The sequence below is a fragment of the Manis javanica genome, chromosome 3, assembly GCF_040802235.1.
Source record: "Manis javanica isolate MJ-LG chromosome 3, MJ_LKY, whole genome shotgun sequence".
Taxonomy (NCBI): domain Eukaryota; kingdom Metazoa; phylum Chordata; class Mammalia; order Pholidota; family Manidae; genus Manis; species Manis javanica.
In genome coordinates, this window is record NC_133158.1 from 94,062,661 (window position 1) to 94,085,458 (window position 22,798).

General features: G+C 39.2%; 1 protein-coding gene across 1 annotated transcript; it reads left to right on the forward strand.

Moving 5' to 3' along the window:
* Window positions 1-455: 455 nt before the first annotated feature.
* LOC140848421 (uncharacterized) lies at window positions 456-8,212 on the forward strand. The gene is made up of 2 exons (XM_073231805.1): window positions 456-690; window positions 5,753-8,212. The coding sequence occupies exon 2, from the start codon at window positions 5,814-5,816 to the stop codon at window positions 7,587-7,589; it is 1,776 nt and encodes a 591-aa protein (XP_073087906.1). The 5' UTR covers window positions 456-690; window positions 5,753-5,813; the 3' UTR covers window positions 7,590-8,212.
* Window positions 8,213-22,798: the final 14,586 nt, after the last annotated feature.

The following is a 22,798-nucleotide window of genomic DNA, read 5'->3' on the forward strand; positions in this document are numbered from 1 at the left end:
ATCTGTGAGTCAGAACAATAAACACCACCTATGGAATGATACTGCTGTTATTTCAGAACAAATATGAATATTCTTTGGTTATAACTGTGAAAATTGGCTTACTTACTTGTAACTATCATAAATATGTAAAGCTGTACCTGATTTATTGAAATGTATATTATTACCTAATTAAGCTACTAGTAAAACTGGTAACCTTTTATTTAATGATTTATATTCTAAGGATTTTGCTTTGCATGTTATATCTCATTCAGTCTGTTGGCAGCCGCGCTCAGAAAATAGCGCCCAATGCAGGGCAGCCGGAAGGCCCCGAACTTCCTAATGACAAATCATCCCACACCACTAAACTACATGCTAATTGCGCCTTGGCATAAGGACCAATGAGACCCACCAAATGGTTATGCTAATAAGGCATATGGAGCCGCACCAACCAGGTCAGAGCATGAGAACTATATAAGCAAGCCTCTCCTTCCCCTCTGGGTCCTGCCCAACTCATTTGTTTCACAAAGAGCTGAAGAATAAAGCTTTCTGCAGAAGAATCCTGCTGTTGTTGCATGCTGTTCTTGCCGGCGAGGACAGGGCACGCGACAAGTGGTGCCGAATCCCGGGAACCAGAACATCACCGGCACAGGGAGGACCCTTCAGACATCTGGAGAGGATTCAGAACTGCAGGTCAGAAGAAAGCCCGGAGGGGTAAGTTCCGAGAGGCCCCTGCTTTTTAGGATGATGGTTGATGGTTCTCTGTAAATAAGGAGGCACCATGGGGAATGCACCGTCATTAGTCACGGCGCTGCAGACAGCTCTCAAAGAGCGAAACTTGAAGGTCTCCAGCAAAGTCTTAGGATCTTTTGTGAAGGAGATAGACCGTGTGGCCCCCTGGTTCATTTGTTCAGGGTCCCTCTCAATCCCGAGCTGGGACAAACTGGGGAAAGATCTTGATAGAGAGGAGGAGGAGGGTAGCCTGAGGGGAGGCACCAGGCCCCTCTGGAAACTGATTAGAGCTTGTCTGCAAGATGAGAGATGTGAAAAGGTAATAAAAGAAGGTCAGAGAGCATTGACAGATATCCAAGAGAGCATGTCAGAAACGGAACGGGAAACAGAGCGCGCGCGGCCGAAAAAAGGCCACAAAAACGAAGGTAAAGAAACCTCAGAGTGAGGGAGAAAGCCCGCCTAGGGCAAAAGCGAAAGAGCCCCGAGAAGCGAGTGACGATCGCCTCGGAGAAAATAGTAAATACCCCTGGAAAGAGTTGAGGGACCTCCAACTCTCCAATAGGGAATCTGAGGAGGAATTAACGTCCGCAGAGGAAGGGGAAGAGAATAAAACCGCAGAGTGCAGAAGTAAGGGAACCAGCAAAGTTGAAAAGCGGACCAAGGAAAAAATGAAAGCAGGGTGTTCCCCGACGCCCGTTGCCCCGCCACCTTACGTGAGTGGTGCACTCTCCTTTTGCCACCCAGATACTCTTCAGGCAATTAGACAAATGTTTCCTGTATTTGAGGATAACGGTGTACGCTCTCACCAGCCCCTGAGCCATAAACAAGTTAAGGAGTTAGCAGAATCCGTTCGGGCTTATGAAGTCAGTGCCAACTACACCATAGCACAAGTTGAGAGATTAACAGAGACAGCCATGACACCCGCAGACTGGCAATATGTAACTAAGGCATGCCTTTCTAGTATGGGGCAATACATAGAATGGAAGGCATTGTGGCATGATATCAGTATGACCCAGGCACGCGCAAACGCGGCCGAAGGACAGCCTGCATGGTCATATGATATGCTGACGGGCCAAGGACAGTGGGTAGCCAACCAGACCGCCTTCCCCTTACAGGTATACGCACAAATAAACACGTGCGCTGCCAAGGCATGGAAAGCCCTCACCAACAAAGGAGAAGTATCAGGCAATTTGACAAAAATTATTCAGGGGCCGAGCGAGCCATTTTCTGACTTTGTCGCTCGTATGATGGAGGCCGCAGGCAGAATATTTGGAGATCAGGAACAAGCAATGCCCCTAGTGGAGCAATTAGTATTTGAACAATGTACCAAGGAATGCAGACAGGCGATAACACCCTGGAAACAAAAAGAGATACATGCCTGGTTGAAAGCCTGTAGAGAAATAGGAGGGCCACTCACCAATGCGGGCCTAGCCGCGGCCATATTACAGACAAGCCAGGATCACTAACAGAAGTATCAAATGCTTTCAATGCGGGAAATTAGGACATATAAAGAGAGAGTGTAGGAGCCCAGCTTCAGAACAAACAACCCAAAAGACCCCTGGGTTGTGCCCTAAGTGTAAGAAAGGCAGGCATTGGGCCAATGAGTGCCGGTCTATTAAAGATATAGAAGGGAAACCCTTAGAACTGCCAAAAAACGCCCAGAGGGGCCCCCGTCACCAGGGCCCGCAAATATATGGGGCAACCAGCACGCAAGTGTCATTCGGGAACAACCAGGCCCCCCAAGGAGAGCCACTTCAAGTTCCGCGGGATTGGACATCCGTGCCACCACCAGAATAGTGTTGACTCCACAGATGGGAGTTCAGCCTATCCCTTCAGACTTTAAAGGCCCCCTACCACCAAATACCATTGGGTTACTCCTAGGGCGCTCTTCTGCTGCATTGAAAGGCCTGGTAGTTCATCCCGGAGTTATAGATCAAGATTATGAAGGACAGGTAAAAATCATGTGTTCGGCTCCCAGAGGAATCTATCCTATATCCCCGGGAGACCGCATAGCCCAGCTCTTAGTTTTACCTAGTCTCCACGCCAATTATCCTGCTACCAACACGGAGAGGGGAGAAAGGGGCTTCGGCTCCTCTGACTGGGATTCAGCCTTCATAGTATTAGATTTAGCAGACAGACCAAAATTAACTCTTCAAATAGAGGGAAAGAGCTTTGAGGGAATCCTAGACACTGGAGCAGATAAAAGTATTATCTCTGCAACCTGGTGGCCCTCCAAGTGGCCTGTGACCCAATCCTCACATTCATTACAAGGTTTAGGATATGAGTCAAGCCCTTCAATTAGTGCCAAACCATTGAAATGGCGAGCCCCTGAAGGACAAGAGGGTACAGTCACCCCTTATGTACTCCCTCTACCGGTCAATTTATGGGGGAGGGATGTCATGAGAGACTTAGGCCTCAAACTCATTAATGAATACTCCACCCCCGCCCAAGGCATGATGATGGACATGGGATACATCCCTGGCAAGGGGCTGGGGAAACACCAACAGGGACACATAGAGCCCATCCTGCCCAAAGTAAAGAATGACCGTCACGGCCTGGGTTTTTCATAGGGGCCATTGAAGATGCCATGCCCATACCTTGGCTCACAGAGGAGGCCGTATGGGTTCCTCAGTGGCCCCTATCCTCTGAAAAATTAGAAGCAGCTCATTGCTTAGTGCAAGAGCAGCTCCAAGTGGGACACCTAGAACCCTCTGTGTCCCCATGGAACACACCCATATTTGTAATCAGGAAAAAGTCAGGATCATGGAGGTTGCTTCATGATCTGAGAGCAGTAAATGCTCAAATGAGAATGCTTGGACCCGTACAACGGGGACTGCCACTCCTCTCTGCCTTACCCAAAGAATGGAAAGTGCTCATAATAGATATTAAAGATTGTTTCTTTTCTATACCTCTAAGCTCCAAGGACAGGGAAAGATTTGCTTTTACTTTGCCAGCTATTAACCATGAACAACCTGATGCCAGATTTCAGTGGAAGGTCCTCCCTCAAGGAATGGCAAATAGCCCCACCATATGTCAACTGTACGTTCAGCGAGCGCTAGACCCAATTCGTAAGACCTATCCCACGCTAAAGATCATCCATTACATGGATGACATCCTTCTTTGCTCCCCACAACCAGCGGAAATAGAAGAAGCATATATAGATCTCACTAGATCCCTAGAAAATTGGAGACTGAATATAGCAAGCGAGAAGGTCCAAAAATCTAGTGTTAGCAAATTCCTAGGAGCAACCATTTACACAGATGTAATTTGCCCCCAAAAGCTTGAGATAAGACATAATCAATTGTGAAATTTGAATGACTTCCAAAAACTCCTAGGGGATATTAATTGGTTGCGCCCATACTTAAAGATACCCACCACTGAATTGACTCCACTATTTAAAACCCTAGAAGGAGACCCACAACTAACGTCACCGCGCTCCCTCACACCTGAGGCATTACAAGCCATTCGCAAAGTAGAACAGGCTTTGATGACAGCACAATTAAATAGAGTGCAATCGAATGAACCCTTTGAGTTGTGTGTGCTTCCCACCCCGGAGCGGCCAACAGCAGTTTTATGGCAGCACGGCCCACTGATCTGGATCCATCCCCAAGCCTCTCAGGCTAGGACAATAGAGTACTATCCGGCAGCCGTGGCCAAACTTGCTTTGAGAGGAGTAAAAACCTCCATGACACATTTCGGAGAGGCTCCAGCTAAAATTATAACCCCTTACAGCGTAGAACAGATACAAGTATTATGTGCTATGAACAATGATTGGGCCATACTTGCTTACAGTTTCTCAGGAACCTTTGATAATCATTTCCCTAAACATCCCCTCATCAACTTCGCCAAAAATCATCTCCTAGTATTCCCTCGGGTCACTAGCCTAACCCCGCTGCCTCATGGAAAAACAGTTTACACGGACGGGTCTAAGACAGGCACAGGTGCCTATGTCCATGATGGCAAAGTTGTGACAAAAGGCTACACGCCTGACACTCCACAAATAGTGGAATGTCGCATAGTCTTAGAGGTCCTACAAATCTTTCCTGAACCTTTAAATATTGTGTCTGACTCCTGTTATGTAGTTAATGCAGTCAAATCTCTAGAAGTGGCCGGGCTAATTAAAGCGTCCAGCCCAGTAGCCACTTTGTTCAAACAGATACAATCAGCACTACTTCATAGGCAATCTCCTTTGTATATAACTCATATCAGAGCACATTCAGGCCTTCCCGGGCCTATGACCCAAGGCAACCACCTGGCAGACCTCGCAACCAGAAGCATAGCCTTTCCCCTGCTAGACCCTATCACCACAGCTTCAAAATTCCATACACAATTTCATGTCACTGCCGAAACACTGCGCAAGCGGTTTAGCATAACCAGGGCCGAAGCTAGGAACATTGTCCTTAGCTGCCAACATTGCTGCAGCTTCCTTCCCACACCTCATGTTGGGATCAACCCCAGAGGTATTAGGCCTTTACAAGTTTGGCAAATGGATGTGACGCATATTTCGTCTTTTGGGAAACTGAAATATGTACATGTATCCGTGGATACTTGTTCAGGAGTCATCTTTGCCTCCCCATTGTCAGGAGAGAAAGCTTCCCATGTCATCCAGCACTGCCTTGAAGCTTGGAGCGCATGGGGGTTACCGCAGATTCTGAAAACAGACAATGGCCCAGCCTATACCTCTACAAAATTTGCTCAATTTTGTCATCACATGGGGATAAAACATATCACTGGCCTTCCCTACAACCCACAGGGTCAAGGGATTGTGGAACGCGTGAACCGCACGCTCAAATCCTATTTACTTAAACAAAAAGGGGGAATTGAAGATATACCCCCCACACCAAAAACTGCCATAGCCCTAGCACTTTTCACTATAAATTTTTTGAATCTGGATGCTCAAGGCCATACAGCAGCGGATCGCCATAATCAGTGGCCAAAAGACCCACAAGAACTAGTAAAATGGAAGGACGTGTTATCTAACCAATGGAAGGGCCCGGATCCAATCATAATCAGATCCAGGGGAGCTGTGTGTGTTTTCCCCCAGGGTGAAGAAAATCCCTTCTGGATCCCGGAGCGCCTAACGAGGAAAGTCCTAAACAAAGGAGATGACTTCGCTGTACCTCCTGACCCTGCTCCTGACACTGGAGACCCCGACTCAGGGAGTATTGAGATGGGGAATCCTGTCTGCCTTTCCTAAGCCTATGCCTGTCCATTTCAATGCAGCCGTTTTTCCCCGCTTTTTCACCACCAACTCTAGTATGAACTTGCCCTACCTAGTTAAAGACACCCTAGTAGCTCCCCTGGGAGAAAACCGATCCTTCGTAACTAATGGGTCATTATGCTTCACCACTCAGAATCTAGCTGGCTGTATCTCCCTGAAACGGAGGAAATACAGATGGTTCAGTGACATAATTCTAGAGGCCAGTAGCCTCCCCGTTATGTCAGCTAAATTTGAAGGGCCTAATAAGGAAGGGAGCCTGTCCTATAAGAACATGACTATCCACCAGATGGTTCTCTGGATCAATGGCACATTTGTACACTCTCCCAGGAACAATTCCACCGACAGGCCTCGTCAACCCAAATATGCCTCCCATTGTGTGGGCGACTATGAGGGAGAGCTGTGGCCCTGGACTGACTGTCAGTCAACTGTAGTAACGTGGGCAACTGAGAGGCAGGAGTTTACCATCTCCCCAGATATGGAGGGACGGCCAGCCAATGAGGCTTGGTGGCCAGTAAAGGTGCTCGAAGGCGAGTTTCGTCAGCAGCTGAGCATGAACCCCTTCCATAAATGGATGCTGTGTGGAGTCAATGGCTCGTGTACCGACCTCTCCCCCTTTTCCGCCCTCCAGGGTGGGGGAATCGGTGTAAAAAATATCACCTTTTGGTGCGAGAATAACCACATGCGCGCACACTGGAACATGATCATGACCCATAACAACGAGAACTACACGTGTTCAGCAAAATCAGGTCCAGAGTCACCTAATTCCCTTTTTCCACCTTCTCCAGTATGCGTATACCCCCCATTTCTGTTTATCTTATCCAATAGTAGCTTTGACTCCTGCTCCAATGAAACCTGCTTTCTGTCTCAGTGTTGGGATGCGCGTAACTTTACCAACGCTTTGGTAGTCCGCATCCCCCGTTGGGTCCCTGTTCCCATAGACGCCCCTAACACCATGACTCTGTTTCGAGAAAGGCGCGATTTCGGTGTTACAGCCGCCATAGTGCTCCTGATCTCCGCGACTGCGGTCGCAGCCACCGCCGCTGGTATAGCTTTAGACACCTCCATCAAATCGGCTACAGAGCTCAATAACCTTGCAGCCTCAGTAGCTTCTGCCCTGGACCAACAGTCCACACTTGATGGCAAACTGAAAGGAGGAATAATGATCCTCAATCAACGCATAGATCTCGTGGAGGAACAAATGGAGGTGCTCTGGCAAATGGCCCAATTGGGATGTGAGCGGAAATATCGTGCCCTCTGCATCACTAGCATTCAATATAAAAATTTTACACGGGCAGCTAATCTGTCACGAGACCTGTCCCAGTATCTTTCAGGAAACTGGTCCCAAGACTTCGATGGGACACTAGAAGAGCTGCGGCGAGAAATTATCCACATCAACTCCACCCGTCTAGATATCTCCGTAGCGGAAGGACTCTCTTCCTGGTTCCTCAGAGCTCTCTCCCACGTCAAGGAGTGGGCGGGCATGGCTGGGATGGGCGTGTTCCTGCTTGGAGGTCTCATGCTCTTACTCTGGTTGTTATGCAGACTCCGCAACCAACATAAGCAGGACAAGGTGATCCTTGCTCAAGCCCTAATGGCGATAGACGTTGGCGCCTCTCCCCAAGTGTGGCTCAACATGCTTAAGAAGGAAGCTCGGCTTTAGCTTGAGGTAGCTCTTGCACCCTGAGCCCATGTGGCACTGCACCAGGCCCGAGTACCTCAATGCTTAATCACAGCTTTCTTTAAGAAGCTCATGGTGCAAGAGGGTTGAGAAAAAGGGTCCAAACCCTTTGTACCAAGCGGTCCCAACGCCAGCCAGAGGATGCGAGGCAAAGCACTGCAAGAGGTCTTGGACCCCTCTGAGAGGCATGCCTGACTGCATAGGGGTAGATGCCCAGAACCCCTCTCCAAAAAGGGGGCATCAGGAAGTATGATGGAGGTCAGGCCTCTGTCTCCGCCTCTGCTGGCAAGTTCCGCCTTGAGCTTCTGTTAGACAAAAAAGGGGGAGATGTTGGCAGCCGCGCTCAGAAAATAGCGCCCAATGCAGGGCAGCCGGAAGGCCCCGAACTTCCTAATGACAAATCATCCCACACCACTAAACTACATGCTAATTGCGCCTTGGCATAAGGACCAATGAGACCCACCAAATGGTTATGCTAATAAGGCATATGGAGCCGCACCAACCAGGTCAGAGCATGAGAACTATATAAGCAAGCCTCTCCTTCCCCTCTGGGTCCTGCCCAACTCATTTGTTTCACAAAGAGCTGAAGAATAAAGCTTTCTGCAGAAGAATCCTGCTGTTGTTGCATGCTGTTCTTGCCGGCGAGGACAGGGCACGCGACATCAGTCATCACTATAATTCTATGTATTAACTATTATTATCCCAATTTTACAAGTGAGAAACCTGGGACAGAGAATGTTCACATAACTTTTCATGTTACGTAATTTGTAACAGACAGTGCAACTTGGTTTCAACACAGTCTGGTATTAAAGGCCACACTCCTAATTGCTATGCTAGAAATACTCCTGTGAAAATTTGAAAATGCTTCAAAATTTACTGCAACATAATTAAGTTTAAATGTTTCTGCATTGCTCATGTTATATCTGTGCTTACAATGTAGTCACCATTTTTTAACATCAGAGGGTATAATGATTTTCTGCCATTTTATATACATTGCCTCTAGCAGCTACATAAAATAAACTTACATGAAGATGGAACTGAAAGCATAAATCATTACTTGGTTTGATTTATATATTATTCACTGATAAACATTAATTATATTTGAGAACAGTTTTATTCTAATTGCCAAATAAAGGCATAGTAGATACACTCTTTATATTGCAATAGACAATACTCTTCACATTGATGATCAATACTTTTATCCAATGAAGATGATTTGTCCATATCAGTATTTATTTTATCTGGGTTTAACAAGTTACTTTTTATTTTTATTCAAATAAGGCAAGATTTCAGAAAATCTTTGTAAAGCCTGATTAATAGCAATGGCAAGTATGAATACTAAATTGCATTAAATATTTGCTTCCAGGTATGGAAATGACATTTCAGTATTAACTAACATGTTAGGAAAAATTTTAGGAAAATTTTTAAAATAAAATTATTGAAGAAAAATATGAAAGGTCACATTCACTTTAATACTAAACCAAGAGTGTAAAAAAAACTCGTGTTTTTTACAAATTCATGAACTAAAATTGTAACTCTCAATTCATTCATTATTACTGAGTATCAATTCTGTATAATTATATATTATTCTGAATATGTGATTATTCACTTTATAATGGTGGAAAATACAAACATTTTATTGTATAGTTATGGAAAATGATTTTTGCTGGTAATAATTATTCTTTCATTAATTATTTGAGAAAGGAGGGCAATGAAGATAATGGGATATTTAGGTTACCTCATTTGATAAGATCATCAGATAGTGCAATGGAATTAAACTACATGTGCTAATGTCTTTAATACACTGTAATAGTTGAGGGGGTATAATATGCCACCTCAAAATATACTACTTTGGCATATTAATTATTTTTGAGTTAAAGCTGCTTGAGAAACAGACTGTGCAAGGACACTGTGACCATCTTTTGTCCCCCTGAAAGCAGAAAATAAATTTCCAATGTGTAGCTTCTCTACACCAGGAGGGTAAAAAGCATCCTTATCTCCAAAGATAGGGAATTTGAGGCTGAGGAGGCTGTATAAACAAACCTTGTTACTTCCTCACTAATTTACTACCCCAAATACAAACTTCTTTGTCTTGTCAATTTTTCACAAATGTAACATTTATCTGTTTAAAAGCTATAAAAGCCGCCTAGTTTGGTCACATTTTTGAGTCTCAGATCTTTGGGACTCCTCTAAGTACAAAATTTAATTTGTTTTTCTTTTGTTAATCTGTTTTATGTTAATTTATTTATTAGACCAGTCAATGAACCAAGAAGGGAAGAACGCAAAAGCTTCCCTCCCCTACTTTATATTCCTATCTGCAATATGTCTCTATTTCTTCCATAAAAATATGATCCACTTTGGTCTAAAATCTAAGAAGCTTTTTTTCTCTATTTTCCTCAGTCCGAACAAATATGAAATATTAAATATAAAATCTGTGAAGACAGTCTAGCACTGCTGAATCAATAGATAAATAAGTAGAACATAATATTTTTGTTATAGTGTTGTACATGTTTGTATATACTGAGACTTTTAGGACAGTGGTAGCACTCCATGTAAGTGTGTAAAATAAATATTTCTAAATAAAAATGTGCTGGAAAGAGTATATCCATATGGAAATTAAGTGAATTTTATTAATACCTTAATCTGTATGATAAAAATACTTCAAGTGTATAACATGCCTAACTATGAGATGCAAAGTTACAATGTTTTATATGGTTATGTAAAATAATATTTTTACAATCTCAGTGTAGATTATATTTTTAAGAAAAGAAAATGCACTAACTATAGAGAAAATGTATTACATTAAAGATGAGAACTTCTGTTCAGCAAAGGACTTTATAATAGAATGAAAATAGGCAAATCACAATGTAATAGAAGCTATTTCCAACTTACATAACCAATTGAGGACTCATATCCTATATAGAGTAATAATATACAAAATAAAATTAAGACCAATGACTTAACAGAAAAAAATAACAGAATTTCTGATGATGCACTTCTCAATCAAGAAATCCAAATGGGCAATATATATGTGAAAAGATGCTTAATTAAACTCATTAGTAATCAAAACTTGCAAATTGAGGTTAGACTGAGGGTGAAGTCTTTCCAAAATGGTGAAGTAGGCATTCTGAAAATCCACTCCCTCAAAAAGCAATGAGAAGAATGGAAAAATTGTTAAAATCAACTTCTTCAGAACTCTTAAAATTAACCACAATTTGCATCAGTCCCATGAGTGTTTATTTATCTTGGTAGATCAGTCAGCCTTGTGGTATTTGAAACCACCCTATGCCCTCCGTTTCTTCCTAGCCTTGAAAAACCAGCAGCTTTGCTACCAGGATTATTTGTGAAAACCAGAAACCTAGCAATTTCTGGAGTGGACAGATGAGGTTTGGAATGCCCTCAAAAGCCCCACATTCAGAACATTGTCTCTATTTGACCTGCCTGGAAAAAGTTCTATTCACAAAATGCATCCTTATTGACCTGGCTTGGAGTTTTCTCAGTGTAGAACAGTGTTTTCCCCAGGGCACTTGTCAAAAAAATTCAGAAACCATTCTTTCACATTGCAGGTGCCTGAGATGGCATAACTATTTGGTGCAAACAAGAGGCTGACCAAAACACTGAGAAAAAACAAAAAACAAAAACGGAGAATGAGATGTCCACAGAGGACTTCAGAAAGCTCCAAAACATTCCTGGGAATCTGGGAAGCCACACACCCTTGAAGGGTTGCACATGTGCCCAGGAAGTTAGGAAGTCTTCCCCTCACCTCTGGTGGCAGTAACTTTCTTTCAAGCAGATAATTATGTTAAGGCAGACTGCAAACTACATGGTAGAGCACATAAAGCATGCCCCAGCACAAACACAGCCCCTCCAAAAAGACCAACACTTGTTTCAAAGCACTTGGGTCCATCTCTGTCAAACGTTGCCTAACTACCAAAATCAGTGAGCAAGATACTTCAGTGGCCTCATACAACAAAGAAGAAGGAATGGAAATTATTTTTTATACATGTGCAAGAAGGAAATGTTAAAGTTACACAGAAAAGCTGGATTGAATATAAAGGTCAGAATATTTTATTATCTTCCATTATATATGACAAGCATTGTTTTTATGAAATAATGTGTAAATGTCTCTGTTTTATATTGAGATATTTTGGACTTTATAAACTTTTAATGTTTTCTTCTGGAATGTAATATTTCAATTCTAAAAGACTTATATTCTTATTGTTTATTATCAGTAATTTTACACAAATGATGTAATAAATTCCAAACTACAAAATACATGTCTCTGTGTTATAAAAGAAACTAAATAATAATAACCTCTAAATTTTCTTCTCTTGAACAAATGATGAATTAATATTATCAATGACTCTAGGAAATTTATCTTGAAAATTGTATGTGTGAAAGATTGGATTCGCACCACACTTTAGAAATACATTGTATCACTTCTTATTGCTCTTTTGTTTTTTGGTTTGTTTGCTGTCTGTTTCAAAGTTGCAGGCATACAATGTGAGATATTGATGATGGGGGAGCCGTATGTTTGGGGAACAGCATTTGCCTGTCTTATCTCATTGAGTCTTGTTTTATTGGCAGGCTGGGCAATAGAACTGAAGAGGTTTTTTACCATCTCTTTTAGCATTTCAATTTCTTTTATTTTCTGTTTCCATTAGCAAAGCATGGTGATTCCTCATTTGTTTTTCATTACTGTTTCATGGTCCTTATTCTTATCATGAATTTCTACTTTTTATAATGTACTAGTTTTTGGATACCTACCAAAATGTACATATGAGATAGTAGAATAAATGTGTCATTCATTAGAATGCTTACCTTTCATGAAATTCAACTATGATCTCTTACATTTAATTCATGTATTTGAAAATATTTTGTCCAAAAGGGTTTGAAGCTGATAGCTCCAAATTTTGGTGTCTTTAAAGAATATACATTCATTAAAATTTAAAAGAAATTAAGGTTATATATTTTAAAATATTAACCAAAATTGAATTTCCATAATTCTGGATAGAAATATATTGAAATGATGCTTTTCTAAATTAAAACAGTTTTTCTATGAAGGGCTAATTGTATTATATATTTGGCATAATATCTTATTATTGCATCATTTAATTATGAAAGCCCTCTAATAACATTACAGTTTTATTAAATATAAATAATATGATAATTTAAATTAGCTATATTTGCTTTCAATAATAATGAGCTAGAATGGCATTAAATTAGAGATTGCAAAGGCACAGTTTAGCTTTTAATACATATGCCTTCATTACACAGCCTTAATAGACAGCAGGAAATTTTAAATATAAAGAAAGGGATTGGTATTTATGTGGAATCTTCCTGACCATTCTCTCTCCCCAGCACACACACACATGCTATTGCATTGATACATATATTGGTAGACTATCACATATGGTGTGTTAATTCGTTAATTAACTTGGAAAACTGCCACAAGTATTATGTTTTCCATGTTTACAATTTTTGAAATGCAGTTTATAAACAAAACTGGAAAAATAACAACCTACTTGGGATAAGTATAAGACATTAGAATAGTAGATTTAGGTACATGAAATAAAGCATAAGTAAAATACTTATGTACAAAATGGCTATTAAACTTTTATCAGATATTCTCCCCTTAAAAAGTATGAATAGTAGAATTTAATTAAAATAATGCAAATTATCAAAAGCAAAATAAACAAGTGTGTGCCTAGGGTGAATTGTGCCAGTGGGATGAATATGACAAGAGTTTTTCTATTCCTGTCAATTTTCTGCTTTGATTATTCAAGCCATATTTTTAATGTAACTGAAATAATGTGCCAGTAGTGATGATATCTATATTAAAAACAGGTAAATCAGATATTTAGTAATTATTGAAATATGACATTTCTACTGAGATGGATCAAAATCATTATCCTTTCTTTCCAAATATACAGGTATTATCTATAGTGTTAATACAGTTAGATGCATAATAGAAATCATGACTAAAATAATTTGTTACTCTGTAACTGTGCTCTTTTGCATCGTACTGCCCTCCTCATAAATACTCCAAAGCAAAGGCATTGCATCCGTCAGGACTGTTGCATACCCTAAACAAACCCCACCCTATTTCAAGAAGACTCCTGTGAGAATAGTCATGCTTGAAGAATATGCACCTGATGACATTGCCCAACCTTGGCTTCAGGCTGTTTGTAACCCACTGCCTCCAGAGCTCAGCACAAAACTTCAGTCATTGTTGCCTGTAACCTCACCAGATAACACTTCCCATGTGGTCCTCTCTTTCTCACATTGATCTGCTCTGAATCAAAACTTTGTTTGGATGTATCTGATTGAGTGCCTAAATGACCTGCCCATGTCCTTTCTTCAAAGGATCTTGGAAAAGAGTAACACTAGCTAGGAATCAGAGAGGGAGATCCTGCATATATATATAGGTCTGAGTGAACTCCAGCCGTAACAAATGTCCCCCAGAGTATATTTTAATATCTCATCTTCACATGTGCTTCTTGTTTCAGTGACTTCACAGAGTATGTACCCTCCCTGTATATGCTTCTGTTATACTTCAACTTTCGAATAACCAGAGCACAATAAGAAAAAGTGTTTCTCGCTAACACCTTGTAAATGTCTCTTGTAAATATGAAAATAAAATATTGCTGACTTGCCAGACCTCCATGTTGAACATGACTTAAACAGGTGCTCCAGTCACTTTTATGTTTTGTGGTAACATTACCTGCAATAAGAAGTGAAGGATGCCATCTGGTTGGATGCAGGGCAGCGGGCTGGATCACTCCCTCCTCAAACGTGGGTCAACACAAACACTCATCATTTTCTAACTCAAAACCAAGTTCCTAATTCTATCTTCACTTTACTCCATGTATGAATGTTAAAACTTGCACCATTAAAATGCAGACCTAAAATAGTTTCAGAAGGAGGCTGAGGGAAAGAAAAATTATTAAGATTTACATATAAATGTATGATGCTGCAAGGAAAGTATATGGATAGATAATAGAGCATTTAGCTTTATAGCTGGTCACATGACAACAACTGGTGTTTCTGCCTTCATCTTCCTATATCCTGTCTTATTCCTTTGTTCACAGCTGGCACTTCAGCTGATTGAATTCTGTTACCTGATGGGATCACCGACCCCAACCTTTATTCCTGAGGAATATAAGTTCATGTTCGTCCTTCCCAGGGCATGCTTCGTCTTCCAAACATTTTTATTATTCAGTTTCAAGTGTATTCTCTCTTCCTTCATGATGTAGCAGCAAACATACTTACTTTTATGGTAAGCATAATTACTTAGTTCAACACTGGAAGCTCTCATTTCACCAGGTCAAACAGGGGCATCAAGATCCCCAAACTGGAAGGTGACATTTCAGTTCTTGTTTCAGTGAAGCCGTTAATGTGCTCCCTGGCGAACACTTTGATACATTCCTACCGTAGATGCTATGAAATCTAATCCAGGAGTAGGCAAACTCTTCCTGTAAAGGGCCAGATAGTAAATACTGCATGTTTGTAGCCATATGATATTTTTTGCAATTCCTCACTCTCACTGTTAACTGCAGGAAAGCAGTCATAGATAACATATAAATAAATAGGCCTGGCTGTGCTCCAAAAAAATTTCTAAAACAGATGGTGGACCAGGTTTGGCTCCCAGGCCTTAAATTTCAAACTCCCCTCACGAAACCATCAAAACATGAAGTCACGGAAACAAGAACAAATGTGAAGATGAGATATTAAAATTTACTCTAGGAAATGTTATCTCCAAGCCCATGTTCCTAGTTCCTATTTTGGCGATAAGTGAGACATGACAATGTCTCAGTCTCTGGTTCAAGGAATATCACACATCCCATAAGACAGCAATCCAGCTCTGAAAGAGAGCAGGTGGCACTCTAACTAAGGTTCTCAAAGGTCCTGTTTCCTTGGATGAGTTAGACAGTAATACCAAAGATTTCATTAGGTTAACTTGCTTTAATTAATTAATCGCTACAATCCTTTCACTGTACAGGGTCAGAAGTGATGCTGCATAGGAATGTTGGTGATTAGGATATTCAGGAATTCCACAGATAGTTTGATGAAGACATCTACTCAAGAAAGTCAAACAAAACCCAGAATTTAATTTAAATGATATAACACCACTGCTCCTCAATGATTTATTACAAAGTTTTCAACCTACCACCAGGTATCTGGCTGATTTCCATGAATATGGTAACATATAAGGACTGAGTGCAGGCTTTTCAAGCCGACTGGGCACTTGAGCATTGGCACAAGCAAGGTCAACCTTGGTGAAGGGAAGTCTGTATTATCAATTTTAGGTGTAATCCTAAAATTGGACACCATGGCACATGGCCACACTTTTACTTTTGCCCACTTTTGAGTGGACATTGGGATGACTGGGGTAAAGGACTAACCTGAGCAGTATGACTGTTGAAAGGTCTGGCTATTACTCTTTTCCCCAAAACAGTTTCTATAATAAACAGCCACATATCCCACTGGGAAAAATATGATAAACCATTACAATACAGTCTTAGGTTTTCATTAGAGTCATTTCTCAAGGTTTCCCATTCTAACCTTTAATCAAGGGACCCTGGTTCTGTCCCTTGATTAAAGGGACACCCTATGATGGTGCAAGTTTAAGTGTCACATCAGGATCTTTAATGTATACCTTCAGGCTCGGTTAAGTCTTTTATCTGCAGATAAAATATTTTTTTTAATTATATACATCAAGTAAGACTTTAGGGGGATCTGATATATTTTGGTCCAAAGGACTCTGGTATATTTTTTTGCTGCTGTCAAATTCTGGGTCAGTCAGGGCACTCGGATTGTACTCTGCCCTCACTGAATATTACAGTAATCTCCCTTGTCTCTGGTAGGTAAGAGAAGTCAACTGGTTTCTGCCAATCCAGTCTCCAACCACACAGCTGTATTAGCCTAGAATGGCTGGCATAACAAATTACCACCAACTGTATGACTTAAAAAACAAAACTGTATTTTCTTAGATTTCTGTAAGCTAGAAATCCAAAATCAAGGTGTCAGCAGGTTTAGTTTCTTCTGAGGCTTTTCTACTTGCCGTGCAGAAGGCCATCTTACTGCAAAACTCCATGGCCTTGATCTGTGGGTGTGTGTGTGCCAATCTCCTCTTATTATTAGGACACCAGTCATATCTAACATGGACCAAACATGTATCTCATTTTACCTTAACGATCTCACTAAAGGCTCTGTCTCCAAGTACAATCACATTCTGAAACACTAAGGGTTAGGATTTCAGTGTAGTGATTTGACAATTCAGCCCATTTTAAACCTGTTATTCTGTTCTAATGTCATCATCGCAAGCATGAGATCATAGAAAAGAATTGCAAGCAGTGCTTTGCAACGTTGCTGGAAACCCACTCAGTAATGTATGATCTAAGTCACAGTGAAGGGTGATTTCTGTGCTCCGAGAGGGGCAGTATTGAGGGGTACATGAGCAGATGTAAATTCCACTCCAACATTACTATCACTCTAAAACCTTGGATTGCTGGCATGTTAGACCAAGAAAAGTTTGGCATCTCAATTTCATTTATTGCAAGCTGCTGTTAAAACCAGGTTCTAGTCAACCTACTAGAAAATAATTAGAACTACTAACAGTTTTTTAATCTAGCATGATACATCCAGAATTTCTGATACTTTCACCTAGCATAATAAATTCAATCTCATCTAAAATGCATTTCTTTCTTCTTGTTCTAATACCATCAGCATCCATACATATTTACAGAATTTTGGTTTATAGAAAAAGAGCAGTTCTTTGGCACTTGGGCCTCCTCCTCTCAGGATTGCATCTTTGCATTTCACAAGCAAATAAAGCAAATACTGCAATCTAACTCTAGTTATGTTTAAGAACAACACCTAGCATTGGGTGTGGAGCTTGAGGGGAATTGATTTCTCCTTGGCAAAATTGTCTCAAGGTTTTCTAGTACAGCAGGAAAAAAACTTGTGAGACAAAATAGGAAGGCTGCTTATGATGGAAATGAAGCTAAGTGGGATTTATATATTTAGAATACCAATCAATTCAATCTTATAAATTCTGACACATGTTCCTTTTCCAATTCTTAAGGTCCCACTCTTTCCATAACAGTGTCCTGTTACATCAGAGATACAGTGAGGCTATGGAGTAAACTCATTTTTAGTTTGATATTTATTTGTGGTTTGCAGCTATTTTAGCCCTATAACTAGAAGAAATTATGGTTTTTGTTTTTTATTAGCAAAGTCGTGAAAAGTACTATTTCTCATAATATTCTTTGCGTTGAAATTAAGACAGACAAAAGGCCCATTATGTAAATTCTCCAGCATATTTAGAAAAGACGGTTAGCCAGTTATTTTATTCATCTTAAATTTTATGATTTTTTTTTGGAAAGAGCCTATTAAATCTCCCAAGGTTTTGTTCTCAATTTACGATTTGTTCCAGCTGATCAGAGGAAATTCTCTGTTAATCACTTCACCAATGTGTGCCGTGGGTTGCTAGAGTCTCATACTCAAATACTAGAGGGACACTTGATGCTCTTTAAATTCAATGAAACCAGTTAACCTATCTTTGATTCTCATTCTTTTAAGAGACTGAAGATGACTCTAAATAATTCACAGTATCAATTTCTGTAAATAAGCTGGGCTCTTAGAAACAAATATTGGAAACTACTGTTACAAACTTAACCATACATTTTATTTATAAATGGTACTTGTTGGTTCACACTCTCCAGGTGGACTGAAATCTGACTTGGAGAGGTAGAATCTAAGAACAAAGGCCAAACTACAGTAAGGTAAGAGTCACAGCTGCTTGAAATATTGATTCTGGGCATCAGGTGCCAGAAAGATATCAATCGCTGCCTCCCAGAGTCGGAAGAAGCCTCCACTGTTCCTTCATCAAAGAAGAAATCCAAATTCACACATTGCTTTCGTTCACCCATTTCTCTCTTCTCAGTGGAAGTCCTGCACAAGTACATCTGATTGGCAGTCCTTATATTTATTTATTTGTAGTTAATGGCAATGCAATTTCTGTTTTTCACATTGAGGAAATACTTAAGAAATATGAGAAATTCCCCAGGTATGGTAATGACATGCAAGATATGCTACGCAGACACTCTCAGGTCTAACTGCAAGATCCAAAGACCCATTTTGTTCAGTGCACTGTGTGGCGTGGTTTAGTTAGCAGATTCCCATGGTGCCCAATCGCCCTCCACTCTGGCTCACCCAGCATTTTTTTTTTCAAAGATCTGTTCTTTGACTTTGATTAATGTTTTAAGATGCATTGAGGTAAAGATTTATTTATTATCCATATTTAGATTCATCTTAAGATGTGGCTTTACCTGTCTTTCACATTTTTAATTTATTTTACTGTCTTGATTACATTTTGAATACTTTAATTTTAATTCCAATTAACTAGTACTACTCCGCAGTTGCATCTAATATCCTATTGATTCAATCCACTAATTAATTATTTAATTTGGTTGTTATATTCTTTTCACATATATGTATATTTTTTCATATATATATAGTCTATTTGGATGTTTTACAAAGTTACACATTTCATAAATGTGTTTTATGTATTTTCCTGATGAGTCATCATATTTCTTCTATTCTCTTTTACTTCTTAAAATCCTTTAATTATACCTAACTAAATTACATCTTATATTATGAATATTGAAGTATTCACACGTTTGTTTACACTGTGTGTTTTTTCTGCAGACTCACTCTCTTGTTGTTTGTTTCATTGAGTGCTGCATGAATTTTGGTTATGAAAACCACCTCCTATAATTTTATCCATAATTATTATTTAAAGTCAATGTGAGGTTGTTTTCCTCCTTGAAATGGATTCCATAGTTTCCACTGGTTTCATGAAATCACTGTCAACTGAAGACCACTTTTAATGACATTATCCTTGTGTTTTGAAACCATATAAACATTGTAAATTTATGACATGAATCTGCATAACAGTTGACTTGTAGATCTTTATTTTCAGTTGAGATTTCCTTTTTTTTCTTCATTTACCCAATGTCTATGTCAAAACAGAAATGTTTACTTATTGCTCACTTTTGCTTTGCAGATTTATTTCTTGTTCAGCTTTGCACTAAGGTATAGTTTTGAATATCTTAGCTTTCTGTAAATTACATTATACTTTCTATATTGGGTGGACACTGTTAATTTCCTTCATCTCTACTTCTGTAAAACCATTAAAATTAAGGTCAAATTCATTAAGATTTGAAATAAATTTTAAAGGTGAAAGCTGACTTTGGATTACCTTATCACACAAAGTTTTTCACTTGTATTTGGTTTCTGTCTTCTAGTCTTTGATTTGTTGTAACTCAAAGACACGCTCTTAAGTGCTAAAATGTAACCCAGCTTTTAAAGCTATATTTATCAGAATGGTCGTTAATGGAATCTAGTCCATCATACTACATTAGTCCATTGTTTAATATTTTTAGGAGAGGGATATAAAGGAAAAACATTTTCTTACTGGTAAAAGGTAGTGAGAAGGATGCAGATTTTTCACTGAAGGTTTTGTAATGATTATTTATTTTGAAGCCTATTTGTTACTCTTTACCTACTAAAGAGTTAATGCTATTTGCAAGTGGCATGAATCTTAGGCCTTAGAGAATAAGAACCAAGATGATTTAGCCCTTAAAAGACATGAGAGGTAAACCTCCCACTTTCCATCAACTCATTACAGGTAATAGGCCAATATGAATTATTAATTACATCTCCTTTTATTTTTTCAAAGTTCCCTTCTAATAATAATAACAGCATGCACTTGATCACTGCTACACATCAGGATAGTGGATATCACTGTGCTTTACATACTTGTGGGGTTTTTGGTAGAAACATGCTGCTTTTAAGCAAAGAAAACATTGACAGTGATATACTCTCTAAAAATATTATTACAGAGTACAACAAAGGTTAGTTGTGATTTTTTGTGTTAAGTCTAATATTACTATCTGAATATAGATATTCTTTAGTTTGGAAAGATTAAAATAACATAATTTAACTTTAATCACATCCAGCTCATTGACTAATTTCTCTTTCACCAAAATAAGGAAAACAATGATAATCAAATTAAAATGACAAAAAGCTAACATTGACAGCATTAGATCTGGTAAGGATCTATTTTGGGTAGTCATCAGAGTGTAGAACCATTTGTACTGAAGAGAACGTGGGAATTTTAGTTTATTCAATAATTTGAGGATGAGTTTTTACATAGGGGATTTTACTTGCAAAACTTATCTGAAATATCAATCATCAGGTAAAAGTGAAACAGAAATTTTAATTTTATTTAAATTAGTCATAAATATGTATGTTACAATGATTTAGTATATTTTAGAACTATACTACTCTAGAGGAAACCTTAATTAATATATATTTCAGTTGTTATTAAAACTGAAAAATCCCAATTCTGCAACACAGTGAAAAATTCTTAATAATTGGAGATAAGAGGTGATCTACATTTTCAAACATTTCCATTCTGGAAATGATTTAAGGTTGCTAATTACTGCATTTTTTTGTTTGTTTGTTTGCTTTTAACTTTATTATGGAATCTGTGACCTTTCAGACAAAGTAACACAGTACTTATGTAAGCATTTAAAAGTTTCTAATGTTATCTAATCAGTTATTTATTGATTAGGGTTGTGAGTAAGAGTGACTCTAATGATTAAACATATGTAAGTTTATTTTCACATAGAACGTAATTCTTTGCAGAGCTGATTTGGTGGTTTTTAGAACTTTAAGGACTCAGGCTGAGTCTATTTTCCTGTTCTGGTGTAAATTGCAAAAAAGTTCCCTGTTGAGATGCCTCCCTTCATCCACAGTTTTATTCATCTGCACTCCTGTGCATAGCATGACTTGGAAAGGCAGTCTCAATCCCAGTTAGCAGGGAGTGCATCAGTGTCTCAGTCAGTACAGATTGTTCCAACAAAAATACAAATACAAAACATTGATTTCTTTCAGTGTTTGAGGCTAGAAAGTTCAAGATCAAAGGACTGGAAGACTGGGTATCTAGAGAGAACTCTCTTTCTGGCTTGTAGACAGCTCCCCTCTTGATGTTTCTTCATATGGCAGAGAGCAGAGAGTAAGTGAGTTTTCTTACATCTCTTTATAAGGGCACTAACCCCATCAGAAATCTCCATGGTTATGACCTTCCAAAGGCCCCAGTTCCAAATACCATCACACTGAAGTTTAAGGTTTCCACATATGAATTTGGTGGGGACACAAACAAGTGGTCCCTAATAAGGAGGACATGCTGAAATCAGCAGTTTCTCTTACTAGTTATTGGTTTAGGTAGGAGCAAGAGAAACAATTCTGGCCAATGAGATATTTGGCGAACAAGGTAAGTCTTCTGGGATATGTGTTCTTCAATTAAAAAAAAAAGTAGAAAAGTTTTATTCTGTCTTTGAAGCTTCTCCTGTGTATTAGTGACCTGGAGTTACTAGTTATCTTGTAACCAGGAGGGGGGCTAATTTCATATACTGCAGATGGCAGAGGAGAGTGATAAAAAATATACATACCAACTGTGAAGAAATCTTGGACCATGAATGAAACTGAAGTCTACTCTAGATTTCGGTTCCACACAGCAGAAACATTCTAATTGTTACAATGAGAGTGTAAATTCGTCTTAAATGGCTTGTTTTTATATTTGTAACAAAGCTTCATTATTCTATAAGAGAAACAGGAGAGAGTAGTGTAACAGTATTTTTTTCTTACTCGATATGTGATTAAGTTTCAGGTATATATTTTGCTCCAAATCAAGTTTTAAATATTTATAAGAGAAAATTAAAGGGAAAGAAATCTGAAATTTTTCCAAATTAAAATGACAGAAATAACATACCTGTTACCATCACTTTTTAAATTGAAATAAATAATATACTATCTCTTGAGTTCAAAAATAACAAGTAAAACTCAATAATATAAAAAAAATGTTTCCGTGCATATTGTCTTCAGTTTTGGACATTGAAATACCGAGTATATTTATGTCTTCCTGTCATGGTTAGATTATAACTTCATAGGGGTCTGATAAATATTCCATATTCTAGGCATTTAGGAGAACAAGGGTTTACAGGGACAGGAGAAGCCTAATGCCATCCTAATTCACTGCAGAAAGTTCACTGGACAAATGTCACATCCCCTTAACAACCTAATTATAAATGCCATCAAAAGCCCCATAAAAGCCCTGGGGG